The sequence below is a fragment of the Sebastes fasciatus genome, chromosome 1 (genome assembly GCF_043250625.1).
Source record: "Sebastes fasciatus isolate fSebFas1 chromosome 1, fSebFas1.pri, whole genome shotgun sequence".
Taxonomy (NCBI): Eukaryota; Metazoa; Chordata; class Actinopteri; order Perciformes; family Sebastidae; genus Sebastes; species Sebastes fasciatus.
Window position 1 is genome coordinate 40,538,741 of NC_133795.1, and position 21,987 is coordinate 40,560,727.

The following is a 21,987-nucleotide window of genomic DNA, read 5'->3' on the forward strand; positions in this document are numbered from 1 at the left end:
AGCAGCTGCCGCACACACATCCACACACGTATCTGTCTGCTCACGCATCATCAGTTACACTGCGCATGTGTTATACCCTGTGGATTTAATGCTCAGCCTGATCGGAATTCTTAAAAATATTCCTGAATCCGGATCATGATCCGGATCGCGACCAAAATCTAATGGATTGTTCATTGTGTCACACCCCAGCCCTCCAGCCATTCAAATCCATTGCGGACTTTTGGAGTAATCCTGCTAACAGACAAACAGACAAACAAACCAATGCCGGTGAAAACATAACCTCCTTCCTAGGCCTTCGGCCTTGGCGAAGGTAATTATGCTGACGTGAAGTATTACATGCCATGGGCTAAACGCTCCAGGGGTTCGGTTCAACCGGACTAAACAAGGCCGGTATGAACGCACACTTTTATTGCTCAGCGCCTTCTTCTCACTTAAACACTTCAACCCCGACACAGACCTTGTTTGGCTCATGATTGGACTTTATTCCCACTGATCTTTTTATCACAATATGTAACTGCATTTCCAAATGTGTGTGGTTTACCAAAAATGAAACAGATGAGTGAGATTATTTGGTGCGTATTAACAACTAGTTTGAGTCCAAAAAGGTGCACTGTGTAGGATGATATTGGAGAATACTGAACAACATGAACACTTTGTGACACACAGAAGAGTTTGAAAAGTAGCATCCACTGCCAAGAGTGTAGGAAACATCTTCAGCCCGAGAGGTCAGCCTGAAGCTCCTTGTTCCTGCGTACCTCAGCTGCGTGGACTTCCTGTAAAACAAATGACAAACTGTCACATGACGCAAAATGAAACTTAACAACTAAGAATGACAGAAGGAGGGGTTTCTGTGGAACACGAAACTTAGAGGCACGACTATTTCTTTTTTAATCTCTGAAAACAGGAAACACGGTGGACTGCTGAGCTGTTGACACTTTTGTGTTTCCTGCAGCCTTAATGCTCTGCTCAGCCTGCTGCTCAGCTGTTGCGCTTCATCCTGTTTGCATTCAGAGATGTGTTATCTGTCACAGCCCGACCAGAGCGATATGTTCCAGAAAGTGGGTTTAGAGAAAACTCTTTTTTGTCATTAAAACTCACTAAAGAGACTTCTGTGTTGTCTGCCTCTGGGTTCTCTCCCATGGGGTCTGACATGTTCCTACTTTAATGTTTCTGGATGTAAGATATATAATTTTGAGCCTTCCTGAGGTGTTGGTGGTTGAATAAAATGTCTAGTTTAAGGTCTGCACTTTATAATCCTAACAACATGCAGTACAGTGCCTGCTCTCACCCACTATCTTTGTTCCTGTTGTCACACAGTAGTCATTCATTCTAGTTTACAACCAGCAGGTTATAAACTTACATCACATGCCGTATGTACAATTCTACAGAAGATAAGCTATTCAAGTGGAAACATTTAGAGTCACATCCACAGTGCTCATTTAACAATGACTTCAAACAGTTTTTTACTAGTCTATGTATTCATTTTTAGTGTAATTGTAGCCTATATATGATGGCATAATGGGCTTTTTTTTCCTGGCTTCCTGAAATTTTGTGATTTGAGCGCATTGTCTTTAAAGGGTGGGTCCATTTTATTAATATTATATTCCATTTCTGCCAATAGATCCCCCTAATTGCTACACACTGTTCCTTTAAAGTAGGGGTCAGCAACCCGCGGCGCCGGAGACACATGCGGCTCTTTAGCTCCTCTCCAGTGGCTCCCTGTGGATTTTTAAAAATGGAAATGAATAACTGTTTTTTGTTGACATTTTCATTATTAGGGCCACATTGAGGAAAAATAAATAAATCTGAGATTTCGAGAATAAAGTCATAATATTATGAGAATAAAGTCAGAAGTTTACGAGAAAAAAAAGTCGTAATATTACGAGAATAAAGTCATTATTTTAAGAGAAAAAAGTTGTAGTATTATGAGAATTAAGTCATAATATCATAAAATAGTAATTTATAATTTAAAATTTTTTTTCCCGTAAAGTTATGACTTTATTCTCGTTATATAACGACTTTTTTCTCGTAATATTAAAAAAAAATTCTCATAATATTATGACTTAATTCTGGATATCTCCAATTTTTTTTCCCTCAATGTGGCCCTAATACTCCTTGCACTTTGGCCCTCACTGCATTAGATTTATATACTATATACTTAGACTATAAACTGTGTTACCTTCATCACAATGCTCAAATGTTTTGCGGCTCCAGACAGATTTAGTTTTTTCTTTGCCTAAATTGGCTCTTTTGATAGTAAAGGTTGCTGACCCCTGCTTTAAAGGAATAGTTCAACATTTTGGAAATTACACGTATTTCCTTTCTTGCCGAGAGTTAGATGAAAAAATTGATAGCGCTCATGTCCTAGCTTAGCACAAAGCTTCATAGCTATAGCTACATGTGAGTGGCATCAATCTTCTCTTCTAATTTTATCTATTAATCTTCTTCCTCAAGCTCTCAATAAGAAAGCGAATAAGCAGCTTTCCTAAGCATATATATGTCGACCTTTTCCTTTAAGGATTAAAACTTTAACCAAGTAGTTGCAGTCATATCTTTTAAGGCACAAAACTGCTCTAAACATAACCAAAAGGGTTGACTGCACCACGATGGTAACACTTTATATTATGAACACTTATAATTTATATGGTAAAATCGGGGATTGTGTCCAATTTGTTCCGGTGTAACATAACGTGGTGAAATATTATTGTCACATATTTTTCATAGTCACACAATCACCAATTATGACAGAATGGGAAGACTTGCTTTCTCACGCAGCCGTTGTTTCAGAGCGTCGAGGTGGGCCTCCCGGTTCTCCTTGCTGACCTCCATCTTTTGGATGAGCTTCTCCTCCGTCATCTTGCTAAAGATGTTTTTCTCCTCGCGCGCCTTCTGGAGAACCTCCTGCTCGTGCTCCCTCTTCTCCGCTAGCTGCTTTAGCACCAGGGCCTCCTGGGACTGCAGCAGGGTGGGAGATATAGATTTTGGGGGGAAGACAAAGAGGGTGGAGTCACCGTTATGATTATGGCAATAATAATTATGGCAATAATGATTACGGCAATAGAAAGCTGCAGGAATGAGTCCTAAAACCCGGAAATGAGTTCCAATTTTAGCACCTACGGTCCCCTTATCTCAAAGTAAGTGAGTTTTTAGTTAGATGCCTGAAATAAGGACTGTGGTTAACAGAGTCAAAACAGATTTTAATGGTTTTATTCTAAGATTTAAAATATGTCAGTAGAAATCGTGAATTTTGAAGTTTTGAACGTGTGTTTGCCACTGTGCTTATTTTCTCCAATACTCCAAAACCCTATATGGAGAAACCCCATTGGCTTTTTGTCAAGGGAACCAGGGCGATGCTAACTTCCTAGTTGGCCTACAGAAATGCGTCATCCCTGCAGCACTCTATGGCAGTTGGGGTTGGCAGGGATTAAAAAAAAACAAGTTCATCAATCAACAGTAACAAAAGAATGAATGTCTGTCTTTCCCCCAAGATTAGCTGAATTTCCTGACAGCTTTAAAGATGCAATCAATAAGACATGTACTTCCCTGTAGCACAAAATAAATATGACACACCTGCAGGGGTTGACTTGTTGACTTTTACATTTCAAAAGTCACTTAACGGCTCGTGCTGTTTTGAAATAAAAGCTTGCCACCCACTGAAGTTTCAACACAGCCCCTCAGTGAATCCATATCTGCTCTATGAGTCATTAAATTATCTCTACCAGGAGATTATGTATTCGTATGTGTGTGTGTGTGTGTGTCTGTCTGTCTGTCTGTCTGTCCACTCCGCGGAACGCATCTGAACAAGGGGGCAATCATTTCAAGGCACACAGGGGCGGCGGTGGGGGGGGGGCATATGCATTGAAACAGATGAGTATTGCGTATAGTTACACTTTTGTAGCCAGTTCAAATTTGTGAGGGGGCATTTGTTTTCATAAAATAAAATTCTTTGATTTAATCAGGGCTGCCAATTGTCACTTTTCACACACTCTCACACCACGCGTCTCTATCTACGTGTGAGTGAAAAACTCGTCCAATACACTTGCGGTCTACACGGGGGTCAGTTGTGGTAAATTTTTATTCATTCAATCAAACATTACAGCAGTGGTCGCTGCAGACACGCCTTGTGGAGATCTGCACTAGTGCACTTTTCTAGTTTCCCTTTGGATTGGAGAAAAAAACAAGCAGGATTTACTTGTACAGCTTGTTTATAGCACAGTCTGTTCAGTGTTCCTCACGTGGTGATAGAGCTTTAATTAGTAGCAGTGGCATAGATCTATTTTGCTTTTGTTTCTCTATGTTGCTTTAAACTGTCATTTTGCACATCCTATTAATTGTGTCAACTCGATTATTTTGACATAACACTTCCTTGTGCCAGGTTGTGTTCAAACCCATCCATTGTTTCTTTGTTCTGCTTTTTTACTTCTATCTTGTTTTATGTTGACATCCAATAATCAGTCTGAGGGGATGCTGCAGTAGAAAAGTGCAGGAAGACTAGGTGGATAGAAGAACACACCGGCGTCGGTTCCTTTAGAGCAGGATTACAGTAGTTTCGTAAACACGTCTTGAGGTTAACTTGCCTTGACATGAAGAGGCGGCGGCGGCAGCTTAGCTGGCACTCATTTAAAAGTATTTGTGTCTGGAATTGTACTTCACTGTACAGTAACCTTAGTGTACATTCAGCAAACCTGTTCAGCATCATCGTCTGCCAGTACGGTAGCGTTCACAGGAGCTGTACTACGAGTGCAGTGCTGCCTTATGAATTGAGAAAGACGTGGTTACTTCAGCTATTTCTTAACACATCAGTTAGGTCGACTCAAGTTTCATCCTCTGGAATGTGTGTGCAGTCAAAATATGATTAACACCTGGAGAACAAGTTGTGACGCTTTGGTATTCACAATGAAAATGTTTTGTCTGTGACAGATAGTTGTCAAGGTTACACAACCGCACAACAGGCTCTGACATTCCTAAGTGTGAACTCCGTCGGAGGTGTTTCGAGTAACACAAATAGATCCACCAACTGTGTTTTCTACAGTACAACAACTGTTCAGTTATTTTAAATTAATAAAATGTGTCCGCCCTTATTTGCCCTTCACATAATGGGGGGACCGAGAACGAACAGTTAAAGAAGCAACTGAGCATGTTTGGGAAATAATTATTTGCCTTAATTCAGACTGTGAGATGCAGAAGATGGATATCAATGTCATGTCTGTATGGTCATGTATGTATGTTAAACTTCCCTTTCTTCTCACTCTCAACTTGTAGTCATATCATATAAATAAGCAAATTGTAATGTATTTTGATTCGTTAACAAATTAAACCAGATACAGACAATCTCCCTTTTAAATTAGTTGATTGTGTTAATATTGGATGTTATGTGGATGGAACTGCCAGCGATGTTGGGAGTAACATGTTGGAGCTGAGGGCGTATTTCCACTGCATGTCCCCCTCACTTTTATAGATAGAGGGTGATGTTCTAAGTCTCTCTGAGCATTTTATCTCACCGTTCTTTCAAGATGAGTGAAGACAGGAGCTGATAAAAATATTGACTCACTCATTTATTAAAAAATAAAAGAATTTCATTTCTATTTTCATAAACAGTTAATATTCACCTAAAGAGACATCAGTATAGATCATCAGTCAAAAGTAAGACAGTAAAGCCCAATGGTCTTCGTTGTCAAGATACAAATACAACAAATTATCAGAAAGTGTCAGCTATCTATAAAGGAAACGACAAATAATGTCAAGTTAAAGGTCCCATATTGTAAAAAGTGAGATTTTTTGAATGTCTTTTATATTATAAAGCAGGTTGAAGTGCTATATAAATACTGTTAAACTATCAAAACGCTCAATATACGGAGAAATACACAGTCCGTATTCAGAAATTGTGCATTTGAAACAAGCCGTTAGGATTTCTGTCAATTTGTGATGTCACAAATATACAATATTTAGACCATTTCACGGTTTTAAACGTAAACATTCTAAATGTGTCCCAGTTTATTTCTGATTTCAGAGTATGTGAATGTCATCAGCTGACATGAAGTACACATGGGCCCAAGCTGTTGCCTAGCAACGCAATTCTGTTGCAATTCCATTGAAATGCACTAAAACAGAGCGTTTCAGACAGAGGGTAAATACAGGTATATTCAGGTAGACAGTATAAGAAAAATAAAGGATTTTTTGAACAGTACAGCATGTAAACATGTTCTAGTAGAAACACAAAATACAAGTATGCACCTGAAAATGAGCACGATATGGGACCTTTAACATTACATTACTGTCTTAATAACCAATTTGATCATAAGCTGTTGTTTATTTGATTTATTTAAATCGGGGGTCACCAACACGTCGCGGCCCGTTTCTGATTCGCTTGCCAAAGGTTCAAAGAATATGTAAACAAAGTTGATATGTCACGAGACCCGATACTTCGGTACCAAGTCGATGCCAAAATTCTAAGAACGTGACGGTACTTGTTTTCTACAGTACCGAAGGTACCGTACGATGCTGGCAGGGTCCGAAATTAACACCTGCCAAGCGCCAAATGTGGCTGCTTCTGTCCTTTGCTCTTTGTCGGAGGTTGACACACACACACACACACACACACACACACACACACACACACACACACACACACACACACACACACACACACACACACACACACACAACATCGCCATGCAGCACCGAGATCCAGAGATCCTTTATGTTCGAGAAGAGGATTCACTCGTGTGGGGAAAAAACTGAACTGAACTGAACAAACTGATCAGAGATCCGTTACTGATTTGTTCGAGAAGAGGATTCACTCGTGAGGGGAAACAAATTTAACTGTTTTGTATCTTTTGTTGCTTATTGCTAAATCTCTGAAAAGTGGTGTTGTTTTTTTCATTTTACATTTAGCAAGAGAAAAAAAAAAGGTTTCAGCACTTCCCCTCAGTGTCAAAGATGTTGGAAAGCCACGCAGGGGCAGCTGACGTTGTGAATGTACACAAGTACTGTGATCTACTGTCCAAGTTTGACATTTATTGCCAACCCCTTGATGAAGGTGAACATATAGGTGAGATTTCAGGACAGATGGCTCAAACTGTTCTGTGTCAATCCTGCTGAGATGGAGATGGAGGTTATAAACCTCCAAAATGATGTCCAGCTAAAATCTTAACAGCATTCACAGCAGCATTTCTGGAACCTAGTAGAGCCAGAAAACTATAAGAACCTTCACCAAGCAGCTCTGAAAATTTCTGCTCTGTTTGGGTCTACATATTGTTGTGAAGCAGCTTTTTCTGACATGAATGTCATACAAATCTAAGTTCAGGACAAGACTGACAGATGATAAAAAATAGTGTTCGCATGTGCAACATATCCTTAGACACCATAACTTATGAAAAGTTATTTTGTTATATTTTTGGTTCTGGTTTCACACAAGACACGAACAGCGTGAATGTCCGGTGTTACCCCGACCTCCTCCCTACGTAGACTTTATCGCTCTTTATACTATACGACACCTGTGCTGGCTCACGTTTACGTGGATTACACATGAATTGATTATGTGGGTTGTATACGAATCATAGTGCATCACTTTTGTAGGTGTAACTACGAACAGTGCATGAGAAGAGCCTAGCATGTAATATAATCTCTCAAATTGCATTATAACATCCATCAGATGGAGCATACAATGGCTGAACCGGATTGGATTTCAACAGGGTGAAAACAGCTTAGAAGATAAGATAATAAGATTTAATTTAATTATATTACATTATATTATTATTATTATTAAGATGTTAAGAATGATAAGTTAAATCTAAAAAGGGTTTGAACAATGTGTAAATACCAAATTAAGAGTATAATTGTTTCATGAAAATATATCTGAGCTACTGTAGAATCAGTAACAACGTACAGAAACGTCTCAACTGGAAATGAAAGGAGGTAAATGAGCGTAACGCGGCTCAGTGCAGATTAATCTTTAACTAAGTCAAATAAAACACAAAGTTTACCAGTGGTACTCCATCAATGAGTCCATGCTGTGACAACATTATCTGCTCACCTTCCTCCTCTCCTCAGCAGCCTCCAGCCTCTTCTGGAGCTCCTCCAGGGACACCTCCCTCCTCGGGGGGGAGGACAGCAGCTCAGGCTGGCTTTTGTCTCCGGACTGATCGGGGTCCTTCAGGATAACCTCAAACGACTGGCCCGACGCTCGCTTGTTCAAGCCCTTTACCTCCAGATCTGACAGCCACGATCCAGTCCACACACCAATGATAAAACACAAGTTAGTAAGATATCAGGTGCAAGTTATTTCTTTCTTTCTTTCTTCTTGCTTGTTTTTTTTCACATATTAGAGGGGTGGGTGATACATCTCTTGACTGTATCTCAGCACTGTATCTGGGGCTGCCCAGAGTTTTAGGCATCGACCATGAACTGCAACATTCCTGGTGTACACTGGGGACCTTTGCTGCACCTCCCTCCCCATCTTTCTATCTCCCCTCTTCATTTCCTGTCATCTACTGACTTTCATTTATCGAATAAAGGCATAAAAATGTGGCACAAGGAGTGAACTGTGATCTGAAAGGAGTTAAGAACGTGGTTGGTAGTAAAAAAGTGTGTCTCTCTGCTTGTAACAGATAAGAGAGGCAATGACATGGCCAAAAGGCCACACACCCTGTAAGCGCAGTAGAGCAAAGACATGTTCAATTCTAATGGCAAAAAGGCATTTTGTTCTGTGCAAGCTTTATATATGAATATTCACATCATATTCTTGTATTTTGCTCTTATGCTGCACTTTATAGGTATGGCCTACTTTACGGGCCATGTTTTACCATTTACTGTTACCATTAGCTAGTTCCAACCACCACAAGCTCCAAGGCAAAAGGCCGTCTTATTTGTCACTGACCTTGGCAGAGACTTCATTCGTGGTGAATGGCATATCTGCTGTTGCCTTGGCAATGATTTGGCCTTTTTAACTGTATCTCTCTGCTGGATTCCACGTAGTTACTTGGAATTTAGTTTTTTTAAGAGCAGCTTATAAATGAAGGTATAAGTAAACTAAGCAGATGCTTAGTTTGGGTGTTAAACTAAGCAGATGCCGTATGATGACTGCTGTTTATTTCTGTTGCATCTTGAATATAATTTAGATATTGTTTCTGTTTTTACCAAGTTCATTTATTTTCTCTCTTTCAGCGATTGTAGTATGTTGTAGTTGTTGTGGGATGCAAATTAAATTCTGTTTAGGCCCTGAAAAAGTATGTTTTGAATTTGTATTATCAATCTATACTACCTGAAACAGAAGTTCACACCGAGTTAAAAAGACACTTTAAAAGGTGCAATGCAACGTTATCAACAGGATGTGAAGAGGTTTCAGTGTTGGTGTTATGTCAAAGACGTCTATGTATCGTGTTGCAGAGATATCTACTGAAATGAGCATGCTAACCAGCTAGCCCCGGCACGTCCTGTCTCGTAATACCACTTGCTCCTCTAGAGGTGATAGTGAGTCACTGTAGCGTCCAGTCTGTCCTCAGTCCAACATTAGAGGACCAGGAAGTAGAGCTGCCCCGAGGTCCGTGTACGTTTCCATAGTGTGTTTATTGACCGCCACCAGGAGGTGATATTATGAATCCCACTATGGCAAAGGCACGATCTGCCCTACTCCGCCTCTGATTCTTACCCTCACCCTCACTCGTAATTTAACCACCAGGAGACGGACCTTCATTTAGCAGTTAGCTATAGCAACAGCAGGCTGGTGGAGCGCTGGGTCTAACGGCAGCAGCAGAAAGTTTGCTAATCCGTCGGGGAGTCGGGGCGCCCGGGCTGAATTTGATTTGCTACAACTCCGCTAACTGAAGGTCCATCTCTCGGAGCCGCCGCCCGCTCTCCTCCCAGCCAAGTATTCTCCTGGTGGCGAAGAGGACGAAGCGACTTTGGATTTGATCCAATAAACAAACTATCAAAACGTACACGGAGCGTACAGACCCCGGTTAGTGGCACAGTAAACACACAGATGGCTAACGTAGACTATTAGGCCGACGCCACACGGGAAGATTATCAGATAGCGGTATTATTTTGTTTCGTTTCAGCAGTTTGGTTGAATTTTGCCTATCCTTGCCCTGCTGTTAGTTAGTTAGTAGTTGGCTTTTTTAATGAACTTTTTAATAACATAACATAACATTGCACCTTTAAAGAAACAAAACTAAAGTAGACTATTTCCAGCAGAGCATAATGAAAGTTCATAAACATAATCTTTAGAAGAAAAAAAAGACACCAGGGAATTTGGACGGGTAGAAGACACGACAATCAAACTGCTTTACAAGGATATACAACAGACAGACAGACAGACAGACGAGCTGACCTCCATACTGGTAGAGGCTGTTGGGATGTGGCTGTGTGTAGAAGCAGGAGCAGATCAGAGACAGCATGGACATCTCCTTGATCTTGTCTGTGTAGGCTGTAACAGATACAGAGATACAAGAAAGAAAACATGTTACATGTGAAACCATCCAAAACCCTGTCAACTTATCGGGACAGAATCAAACTGGAGTTACGCCTGTAGGGAATTTGGTTGGTTGTGTTAGTAATATACTACAACACAGAAAAACAAACAGCATTTAAATGTGTTCCTTTGAACAACTCAAAGACCTGGAGACAACCGACAACAGATTTCACTTCTAGGTCTTTCCATATTTACTGTGTCAACATCCTCTTGGGTAGTAACTGTCACCTCTTTTATACTTGCAACACCTCTATTAATTCAAGCGATGACACACAATGAAATGTCCTAATTTACAATTTTCTCTCAAATCGATCCTGTGTTGTGTATTAATGCCTCTGTGTGATTTGCATGTTAGATTTCCTTACAGGTTCCTCCACCGAGCCTGTTTAAGAGTGGCCTTTCTTTACAGATAACTTGCTACTTGTGTCCTTGATACTACGTGAACAATGGGCACTCTGTTGAAGAAGAAACTCCTGAAACTCATGACAGCCGTGCATGTGTTCAGATATTCTTAGCTAACGCTGTGCTGAAGTATTACCAGGTCAAACATGTAATTACAGGCAATAAAGCTTCAAATGAAAAGCAGACATAAAAAGTATTGTCTCGAACAATCTGCCCAGTCAACGTATCTTCATTCAACGGTTTGTATATCTTATGAAAAGTTATTTCTTATTTTTCGTGAGACGAATCTCCAGCAACACAAGTGATCGTTGCGCCTGTGCAACCCCCCGTAGTGCAGAACCTGTTTAGGCAACAAGACTACTCGGTTAGGTTTAGGAAAACATCCGGGTTTGGGTTAAAATAAGTATGTTTGCTATGTAAAATAAATATGTTTGCTATGTAAAATAAATATATTTGTTACGTAACTCACTTAACTTAAGTAGGCTACGTAAGTTACATAACAACAGTAAGGTCAAATCAGTCAACACTGACTTTTGGTTCCGTACGCGACATGGACAGCGGCCTGCTGGGTGGAAGTCCTGAGTTTGTTTGACCCATCCATCCATCCATCCATCCATCCATCCATCCATCCATCCATCCGTCCATCCATCCATCCATCTATCCATCCATCCGTCCATCCATCCATCATCCATCCATCCATCCATCCGTCCATCCATCCACCCGGACCTCATCCTTCTGTGGACCTTATCGCTCTTTATACTGCGTCAGCTGACTTCCTGAGCAGCAGCCTTGCATGTCCTGGCTTACAATTATATAGTTATACATATACATATAAGTACGACCAGTGAATGAGAACAGCCTGACGAGCTACTGGTTTAGTCGTGGAAAAAGCAGAAACAAAGTAGAAAGCAGCATTGCTTTGTTTGTTTTTTTTACCTTTATTTATTCAGGGGAGATTCACTGAGAGCAATGCTCTCAGTTTCAGGAACAGCCTGATCACATTCACACCTGGAAGCTGCCCAGTACAAACACAGTCTGATCTGCTGATCTCCACAGAGCAGCTCCACTGTTGGGGTTGCCTTTCCCCACCCAAATTTATCCTGCCGGTCTGGGGGATTGAACCGACTACTTTCCACATCACAAGCTCACTTCTCTAATCTTTAGGCCACCACTGCCATATGTGTAACTGTCATCTAAATGTGTTTGTGATTGTGCAATGAATTGAAAAGTTATGACAGGCCTACTGTGTTTCTCAACAACAGCAGCCTCTAGTGAGCTGATTCAGAATAAAGTTACTGTAGCATAGCTGTTGCTCCGGCCAACAGGAGCTCACATGAGTTTGATTAGTGATGAATTGTGTGTTCTGTCTGTATGTCTGGCAATCTTCCAACCAGACCTCAGGCATTGTAGTGGAACCAGAGTGACAGGTCTGTCTTGTCAACTTTAGGTTCTGTGCTTGCTATTGTTTCACTATATTTCAGCTTCCTTGTATACAACACATTCAACAAAGAGGCTCCAGCCATCAGTCCTGTATTACAGGAAAAATATTACAGAACGACTCAACCCATAATATTGCTGCTGCCTCTTATTAAGAGTTTTATTCAGCTTGACTGAAGTTCAGTCACGAAGACTCTGTTTTTATTCATTCACAAATATCTCTCTGTCTCTCTCTCTCTCTAGCTGACTATGGGCGTTAACTCTACAGTACGTTAAACCAATCAGATTGTACCACGATCTCCCTGAGCTAATCATATTGTTGCCGTTAACTTTAAATAAAAACTGTTCTCCTCTCTGCTGCCAGTTGTCATTTCAGTACGAAGGGATGCAACCCTCCTCCGCCCCGTACACCTCTAGTTCTCATCCCATCCAGTGCCCAGAGCTCCTTCCATCGACCTCATCAGAAGTCCCACTCCACGACCTTCAGCCAACTCTCTTCACCTCTCAACCACCACCCCTCCCTCCCACCATATTTTTGTTGTTTGTGGCAAAATTTCTGTTCACTGTATTTGACTTTATATGAAATATCGAACTATAATTTTATGTTTACAGTAACATGTAACACATTACTGCACGGATACATTTACTGTATACAGTACATACACATGTGCATATTCTTTTTCTGTTAGTACAGTATTGATTTTTCCCAGTAAATGTTGACCTGCTGTTGAAACGGGAATCTAAACAGGTCATTTGATTGACAGTGAGTGACCAAACAATCCACCAAGTGTCAGCACATTTTGGATTCAAATGTCATCAAATGCCGAGTGGCGCATGAAAGGATGTGACATCACCTTTTTCTAACTGACCCCACCCACTTCTAACCAGAGAGAGGAGCACGGAGGAGCAGCGTGTTATGTAGGATCCCATCACTCTTAGTGAGAAGCTGTTTGAGCAAATCAGGTCATCGGCCTTCTCAAGCGGGTTTAAGCACTTATTTAAGTTATATATAGGCAACCTGTCCACTAAGCTAAAGTTTATACATTATAAACATTTCATATTAAGAGTAGATTAAGAAATGCATCAAGTATTTTTTTATCGTTTTTTAGGTATGCTTGTCCTCAAGTGACCCAGCAGGTGATCTGTCCTTGTCTCCCTCTCTGCACCTGCACCATGGCTACAAAACAAACCAGTCCCACATGAAGGCTTCTTTCTGCGTGTGTGTGTGTGTGTGTGTGTGTGTGTGTGTGTGTGCGTGTGTGCGTGTGTGCGTGTGTGCGCGTGTGCGCGTGTGCGCGTGTGCGCGTGTGTGCGTGCGTGTGCGTGTGCGTGTGTGTGTGTGCGTTTTGTATGTTTGCTGATAAGCCTGAAATAAAAGGCAGTCATGGCCCCAATGGGTGTTGCCAAGGTGACATCATTGAAGTGGAAGTGCAAGTGAATAGGCTACCTCTCAACCACAAGAAAAACACCTGCAGTAAAATATGATAGCTCAGTGTTTCTCAATATATGGTCCGGGTCCCTACCTGCAGGCCACGGAGAGGACTCTAGGAGGTCCCCAATACATAACGAGTTTAATTTAATTCTGAACAACTGAAAATGATGACTGTTATCTGTCTTTCACAGTTTGACAGTTCTGCACCAAATCAACAACATAGCGTACATTATCGGCGCTAAGGCTTCCCAAACAGTCTGTGTGGTTCAATGGGTGTCAGTATGAAGGTCTGTGTGTTAAAATGTTTAGATTACAGTAGATTAGAGTAGTGGTTCCCAACATGGGGTCCAGTCCAGCCCCCCCACCCACCCCCCCACACTTAGGGGGGGCGCCAAAGATCACTTGGGGTGTGCCAGTATTTGTCTGCTCTGAGGCTGTCAAAATTAGATTTACTCATGCATAAATAAAATCACAATAATACACACACTGGATAATTTATACAAAATTCTGTACAGAAAACTATTTAAGAATATATATTTTTTGCTAGTTAATAGCAAAATCTAACTACATTTTCTGCTTCAGTCCATATTTGTTAGCGTTTAGCCTTTTGAAATGAACATTTTCACTGCGGTCAAAAACGTATTTGCCCTCCCGCTTGACGCACACAAAGAGAGGCCCACACCTTAAAGCTTCAGTAGGCAGTATATTTTTGTCATCATTGGGCAAACATTCCATAATAACCTTTCAGCATATATAGTAATTCAAGTGTTCTGAGAGATAACTAGACTTCTCCTCCTCCTCCTCATGGCTCTGTTTTCAGGCTTTAGAAAATCTAGCTCGTGACGGGAGACGTTGTCCAATCACAGGTCATTTCATTGAGAGAGCGTTCCTATTGGCTGTGCTCCGGTCATGTGACCGGAACTTTGCGTACCTGCAACTGATCTCAACATGGCGGCCGGGTCACAAACTTTCTCATTTTACAGCTAAACAGTGCACTACAAGATGATTCTGAAAACATCTGAGGAGAGAAATAGACATTAACGTAACATAATGTTGATTCATATTTGATCAGCACTGACTAGTTTGACCATTTGGTCGGAGTTGGCGAGTGATTGACAGCCGGCTCTCATAGACCTCAGATCAGCTCTGACTGCTTGTTTCCCTCTGGTCTGTGAAATCTTGCAGATGCTGTTAGGAGCACCGGAGGACACAGAGGAACATGATTTTTTTCAGGTTAACGGTTTCATGTACTACTGTCACGATATAGCAACCGTTTTATAAAAATAACTTTTTTAATCATATTTTCTCCAATCTCACCTACTTCAGCTTTAACGGGTTGGTCAAGCAGCAATCTAGCAACAACATAAATTACATTTACTACAATAAAAACAAATCTATTTTGGCTCAAATGCTATTGTAGTAAATTAATTAGGTTGTTACAAAAAAGAGATTATATTATGTATCTGCATTCTGTATCTGCTCGGTGAATCCGTCGAGACTTCATCACTTTATTTATGTTAACGAAACTGACGAGTTATATTCATTAAACAAAGTTGATTTAATTAAAAACTTGTTTAATACAATGAATCCCTTTCTTCAAATTGAAGATTTTATTCGAGGATTTGTAATTTTTTAAGGGTGATGACAGATTAGATACAAGTGGGGGGGTGGGGGCTTTAAGGAAAATAGGTTGGGAACCACTGGATTAGAGGCCCAGATAGGCCTGTAACATCCATTATACACTACACATACAATCAGTAGCCAGTTTATTATATTAAGCGCACATAGTAGTCCTGCAATTAATTCTACCTTCATGGAGGTTAGAATGTTCAGTTATTGTTGAAACTGTGTTCAACTGTGTGATAATGTTGGTTGCGGTTGAACTGGATTGTGTAATGCTTGTACTGACAAGTGTTTCTGTCATTTTGCCCAAATCATTTACATCAACAAGGGTTTAGATAGCAGAAACACCCCTCTGACAACTGAATGTACATTAATACACATATGAACAACGCTCCAGGCCCAAAGTTTATTTGCACCACATATGATGCTGAAATGCGCCCTCTGCTGTTCAGAAAGGCCAACTGGTTGGAACAGTTCATTTACTTGCTGAATGCTGTATACGTGTGATAGAAGCATCCACAGTGTAGCTGCTTTGATTCAAAGTGCTGAGTTATACAGTCTGGTTCTGGGGGGCTGAATAAGAGATGAAGTGAGTCGCTAAGATGGATGTTTTCCCACTGAGGCGTGTTTTTGTTGAGAGAACCTTGAGTTTTTCAGTTGCAGGGACAAATTTAGAAAGCCTTCTCTAACGAGGTTTAGGCTATGTCATTCACCACGAGGTCATTTATTATTGAGATGCTCATCAGGATGGACGCATTAGTCCTTCTCAGCCTCCCAACCACGTGGTTCCTTATTCAATCTCTCACAATCTGTCACGGCATCACGTCTCCCGTATCAAATGTCTCCAAATGTGCTGCAGTCAGCAGCCTCTTTGTTTCTGCCCACAGAGTTACAGTATAGCACTGAGTGGGTGAGGCAGCCACAGCACGCCACTAAATACTTTATTATATTAGCGTTTTATATAAGCCATATACAGTAATTGCCCATCTGCTCCATTTAAATCCAAATGAAGACAAAGAACACTTAGTGGCTGCTCAGTTTTTACAGCCAATTAAAAGAAGATGGGCAAACAGTGGAGGGAAGAGTGAGAGGATTTATATCACCCAAGCTGAGAAATAAGAGAAGTGCAATATTATACACACATGGATCTACGAGCTTGAGGTTATAATACTGGTTTTAATTGCATCTAATTGTTGTTCTGCATATTGCAAAGTTAATTTTACAAAAGACTGGTTCAGGAATGAGTCCTATAAGCGGGAAATGAGTTTGCATTTCTGCACTTCCGGTTCCCTCGTCTTGAAGTCAATGGGTTTTTAGTGAGATGCCTGAAATAAGGTCTGTGGTTAACACAAGCTGAAGAGATTTTAACGTTTTGTTCTACGACATAAAATACATCAGTAAATATCCCACCCGTGAATTTTTAAGCTTTTACGTGTCTTAAAAAAGGCGGTTGCTAACAAGTGGCTAAATGAGACTACTAAACGTCATCACGCCGAAGTCATGCAACCATGGTGTAGTTCGTTTATAGCCTAACGTTAGCTTTTTACTTCTAGCGATTGCATTCACGCTTTAAAAATCATTAAGTGGTGTTCATTTGTGGAGATTATTTTACGGAACAAAACGTGTAAACGTATCATAAATGTTTGTTTGCCACAGAGATTATTTTCTGCAATAATCCCAAATCCAATGGAACAATCCCGTTGGCTTTTTGTCGAGGGAACCAGTGTGATGCTAACTTCCTGTTTGGCCTCTAAAAATATGTCATCCCTGCAGCACTCTATAGTTACCTAGTTACTTTTGAGGAAAAAATACTATACCCACTACACGGATTGACCAGGTGTGTGTGTGAATGTGAGAACCTCTTCCATTACACAACTATTTCTGTCACTTTTCATGTGAACAACCAAGTGCAACATGAAATCTGATTAATAATCAAGGCATCCCTCTCTCTTTGACAGCTTTGCACCGCCTTCGAGTGGCTGTTCAGAACAAATATAAACACTTTTTGTATCACGACGTGGTTGAATTCTCTACTATATCCCGGCCCTTACCATAATGGCAACAGTGGCAAAACAACAATATTATTAATTTATTCATTTGGCCCAGACAGGCACTTCAGCCAGAGGGCAAAAGGGGCAGCGACCTGAGCCCCTTCAGCCTCTATGTGTACAGATCTGAGTTTCACGTTTTTGGTTGGAGTGGTTAAATCCTGCAGCCCTGAAAGCACCAGAGAAACAACCATGATGCATCCATTTATTCATCTGCATCTTACTGTTCTTCTTGAGAGAGAATATATCAAAGACAGCTATAATATATGGCTGACGGTAAGTGCTCACACTCCTCCAGCGTATCGTGCACATGTGAGTCACAGCTCAGAGGAGTATTTGGATGAAGCATTTTACATCATTTCATCAGTCTAAAATAAGGCACAGTCAGCTCTGTTACTCCACTCAATCCGCCAAATGGCTGATTTATGCACCACAGGTTAGTATTATGGTATGATAATAATCACGTGTTTATTAGTCATCTTCTTCAGACCCCTCGCTGTGAGCTGCCGGCATAACACAACATCAACTGTGAATTCCTGTCTCTTCCTTTTTTGTTCTTCCAAGTAAATACTAGCTTCCTGCTGTGCTTTTCTGTTGAGGCTGAGCAGCAGCAGGTAATGAGCTGTGTGTTGGAGGTGTGTACACACAGGGAGACATCAGGCAGACATCAGCGAGACAAGGAACAGGGCGGAGGCTTTCTCACAGAGCCAGAGAGCACGCAGTGTTTGATACATTATTCACTAGTTTGGTGCAAAGGGAAAGACTCCAAATTCAATTTGCAATTTGGCGAACATGAGGAATAAAAAAGAATTAAAAAATGATTTGGGCTTCATGATCATGAGACTGAGATATGCAATGAACCAGGACACTCAAACTATTACTGAATAACCTCACCTATGTGAAAATGATTTTAAAGGCTGACAGTGGTAATATATCTAGCTTCATGATTGATGCCTGACGTAGATGTGGAACTATGCTAAATTTGACAAAATAATAAAGTAATAAAGACGTGCCTATGACAATAAACCCTGGTTCAACACACCTCAGAGTTAAAAACAAGTTTTCCAAAGATCGTAAGTGTCTTGTAAGACACCTGCTCACCAATGAGAAGTTAGAAAAAAACTGCTGTGATAACCCGTGATGAACATTTTACATTCATAGAAATAAAAAATTATGAAATTGATTCGTTGAAACCGTTTCTATGATTATAGGCTATATGACCAATGCTATTTTAACAATGATTAATGTTTCTCGGCTCATACATGGTCAGTTTAGTAATTAAAGGTGCAAAGTATGAGATTGGGAGCATTTCTATTGCCACTCAATGGCTCTCAACATGTCGACGCTAATAGCTAATAGCTAATAGCTAATGGTGCTAACAGAGCAAACAAACACGAAAGTGCTGACAGAGCTAACAGTGCTAACCTGGGGGGGGGACCGGAGGGTGGGTGCTACACTTCCGTGACGACGACGTGGATTGGGACGGCGTTATCAACTGTAACCGCCGTATGAGAGCAGTGCAGAACAGCAGCCGTGAGCTAGCAAGTGGGGGACGCTCACATGCACTAAAAGCACGCGCTGCCTGCCGGCTACGTCAACAAAGCACAGAGAAGCTCTGACTCTAACACACACACACACAGAGGGAGAGAGACTTCATTCTCTGCTCAGGTAGACATTACTCCTCTATATCCTTACATAGACGATAGTTGTTTGCTGCTATATATTAATGCTCAGGATATTGTAAAGAGCACATTTAATGTTACACAACAGCGATTCCACCGCACCTTTGCTCAAAAGAAAGTTGGAAAAGAGGCTATGATGAGCCCTGGTAACCAGATGTCTCAGACTCCTCTAACCTACGTTACACTGTAGCAGCCTGGTGTCGGTTTCAGGTGATTTAATGAAGGTGAACAGAGTGAACAGCCGTGCGTAACGGCTCTGTACTCTGGCGCAGCACTTTTCAGAGGCTGAAGATTTATCACCTTAAGAGACACTGCTCTCTTGCTGCGTCTCCATGTTTTATGGGGCCAAACCAACCAATCACATATTAGTAATACATAGTATTTTGATGATTGGTTGAATCGAAGAGGACAAAATGAAATACTTTTTATTTTTTAAATTTGGGGTGAAGGAACTAGGGAGGTTGTTTCCCATAAGTGGCCAATTTTTCAGTTTTTTTTTCATGAGTTATTGCAGGTTTAAGTGTTTTATTGTCTAGTGAAAATTCTCAACATTTATTGGATGGCTTGGCACAAAATATGGTAAAGACATTCAGGATTCTTAGACAATATATCCAGTGATCCTCTGACACCCTCGCCTTTTGACCAAATGCAAAACTGAGCCTCAGCTTTGTGTTTAGTGCTAATTAGATACAACGATGAACATAGTTAACATTATACTTGCTTAACATCAGCATGTTAGTATTGTCATTGTGAACATGAGTGTGTTCCAATCCGTGTACTTCTGTACTTACACTTACTATTTTGAGTGCATAAGTGAGTTCACACTGGGAAGTACGGCAAAATGCAGTGCACTTAAAGTACCCGGATGTTGTATTCAGAACGGTCAGATCGTTGAGTGTGGAACGCTGGACACTTTCCACACTCAACTGCCTCCATCTTGGCTACGTAGCGGAAGAGGCGGAGCCACGACCACTATTCAAACATACGTAGATAACAGAATAAATCAATACAATACGTAAACATACCGGTGCATTTTCATCCAACAGGAGGACACATCGTAGGAGTAGGCGACGACGTTGGAAACGTAATTTCCACTCTGCTTTAATTTTTTTTCAGAAGATATTTTGGCGGGTAGCGAGCCGCGGTCAAATGTTGGGGTCGTCATTTCCGGTCAGTGCGCCGCAGAGTATTCGATTTGAGACGACCCTACCCCGTTGAAATTTACGCACTACTCCAGTGAGTACAGAGTGCACAAAGTGCACTACATTGAAGTGTACTTCTGGAAGCACGTGGATTGGAACACACTGCATGTTTCCGTTTTGCTGTTAGCATTTAGCCTAGCTTAAAACACCACTGTGCTACAGTACAGCCTCACGAGGGAACTACTCTTCTTGAATAGTTCGCTCTTTACTGCTACGATAAATGCCAGGTCGTCTCTGTTCAAGAAACAACTAGAATCTTCGGGAGGCAGAAAGACGGGACTTAGAAAGTGATTCTTTAACATTTGTTATGAACCCCGTGATTTGTACTCACAGGAGATCATTTGCTGTGCTTATGTGGATTATAGAAGTCTTTTGAATTGGTTGATGCTACTTTCTTTGTAGTTTATTGCCTCGGATATGAATGAAAATGTACACCGATATATCCTGTTTTAATAAGCATTTAAATGCAAATGTGTTAAATTTGGTTACAAGTTATCTGTGAACTACCACAGTAGGCTACAGCAGGGACAAGTGATTTTCATTGAGTGCTATGTGACAGAAGGTTTAATGTGTTTTCTCAAGATTAACACAATGTCTAACAAAGGTTAATTATATATTAATATTTTATATTTAAATTCTACAAAAGAAATTAAAACATCTGACCTATTGACATAAACCAATATTTACACACCACTGTGATAATGATCCCAGTGTTCATTTTGTCTTCCCTTACTTGGAGTATAAAGTCACCAGACTGGTACTGATGAAATGCTTGGTGCACAGCCAGTCTCCGTGTCAATCGATCTCTATCAGCGAGCTGGCAGTTAGTCAGCTGTGGTTACACATTACTGCAAATGAATGATCAATAACCGTCTGTTTCTGGGAGAATCTGGCTGCGCCTCCATGTCCGTACGGGACTATGGAAGGGTCTCTGATCTACATCAGAGCCCCAGTAGTACAATGAGAGAAGAAAGCTCCTGTTGCCATGACAATTGCACAGATACAAATAGACCCTCCCCACCCTCTCTGCTTTATCATCAAATACACTTAAAACAATACAGACACGCCCCTCCCCCTGCCACACACACACATTATCCACACTATTTCAACTAAGCGTCGAGCTGGTGTAGAGCGTGTCGTCTTACCTGATATAGTGCTGGTCATTGTTGTTGACGATGGAGGGAGAGCAGAGAGCTGGAAGATGCTGCCGGATGGAGGAGAGGAGAGAATGTGAAGGATCCAGGAGGAGGAGGAGGGAGAGAGAGAGAGAGAGGAGATGGGCTGGGCGTGTGACTGTACCCGGTATGGTGCAGTGCACAAGTCTATGTGAACAATGGGCAGCCGGTGGGACTTGTATGTGTGGGTGTGTGTGGTGAGGAGGAAAGGGAGGAGGTGGGTGGGGTAAAGCAGTGGCGGGGGAACAGTCACACGAGGGATGGAACCAAATATCATTTATCTGACATGATGCAGATATGGACACATGAACACACATGAAAACGCTTTGAATTCCGTAAGATGGCACTTCTATTTATGTGCTGTGTAGTTTATTAGTGTTGATTTCTGAAGGCACAGATAAACTACAGACTTAAACATAAATTACAGTCAAGGATTAAAATAAAAAGCACAGCTGAAGTTAAGGAAGCATCTTCTTAACAGTATCTAACAGTAATGCTGAATTCACACCAGAGCA

General features: G+C 41.1%; 1 protein-coding gene across 1 annotated transcript; it reads right to left on the bottom strand.

Annotated features, from left to right (window-relative positions):
• Window positions 1-458: 458 nt before the first annotated feature.
• Window positions 459-21,642, bottom strand: stmn3 (stathmin-like 3). The gene is made up of 5 exons (XM_074649284.1): window positions 21,443-21,642; window positions 10,331-10,426; window positions 8,036-8,214; window positions 2,760-2,955; window positions 459-769 (listed from the first exon to the last, which is right to left on the bottom strand). Exons 1-5 carry the CDS (start codon window positions 21,459-21,461, stop codon window positions 714-716), a joined length of 546 nt encoding a protein of 181 aa, XP_074505385.1. The 5' UTR covers window positions 21,462-21,642; the 3' UTR covers window positions 459-713.
• Window positions 21,643-21,987: the final 345 nt, after the last annotated feature.

Excerpts from the sequence above, each read along its gene's own strand:
- stmn3 (XM_074649284.1), bottom strand. Across the intron at positions 8,215-10,330 it reads CAGCCTCTACCAGTATGGAG|ATCTGGAGGTAAAGGGCTTG; the intron begins GTCAGCTCGTCT and ends CGTGGCTGTCAG. Across the intron at positions 2,956-8,035 it reads CTGCTGAGGAGAGGAGGAAG|TCCCAGGAGGCCCTGGTGCT; the intron begins GTGAGCAGATAA and ends ACCCTGCTGCAG.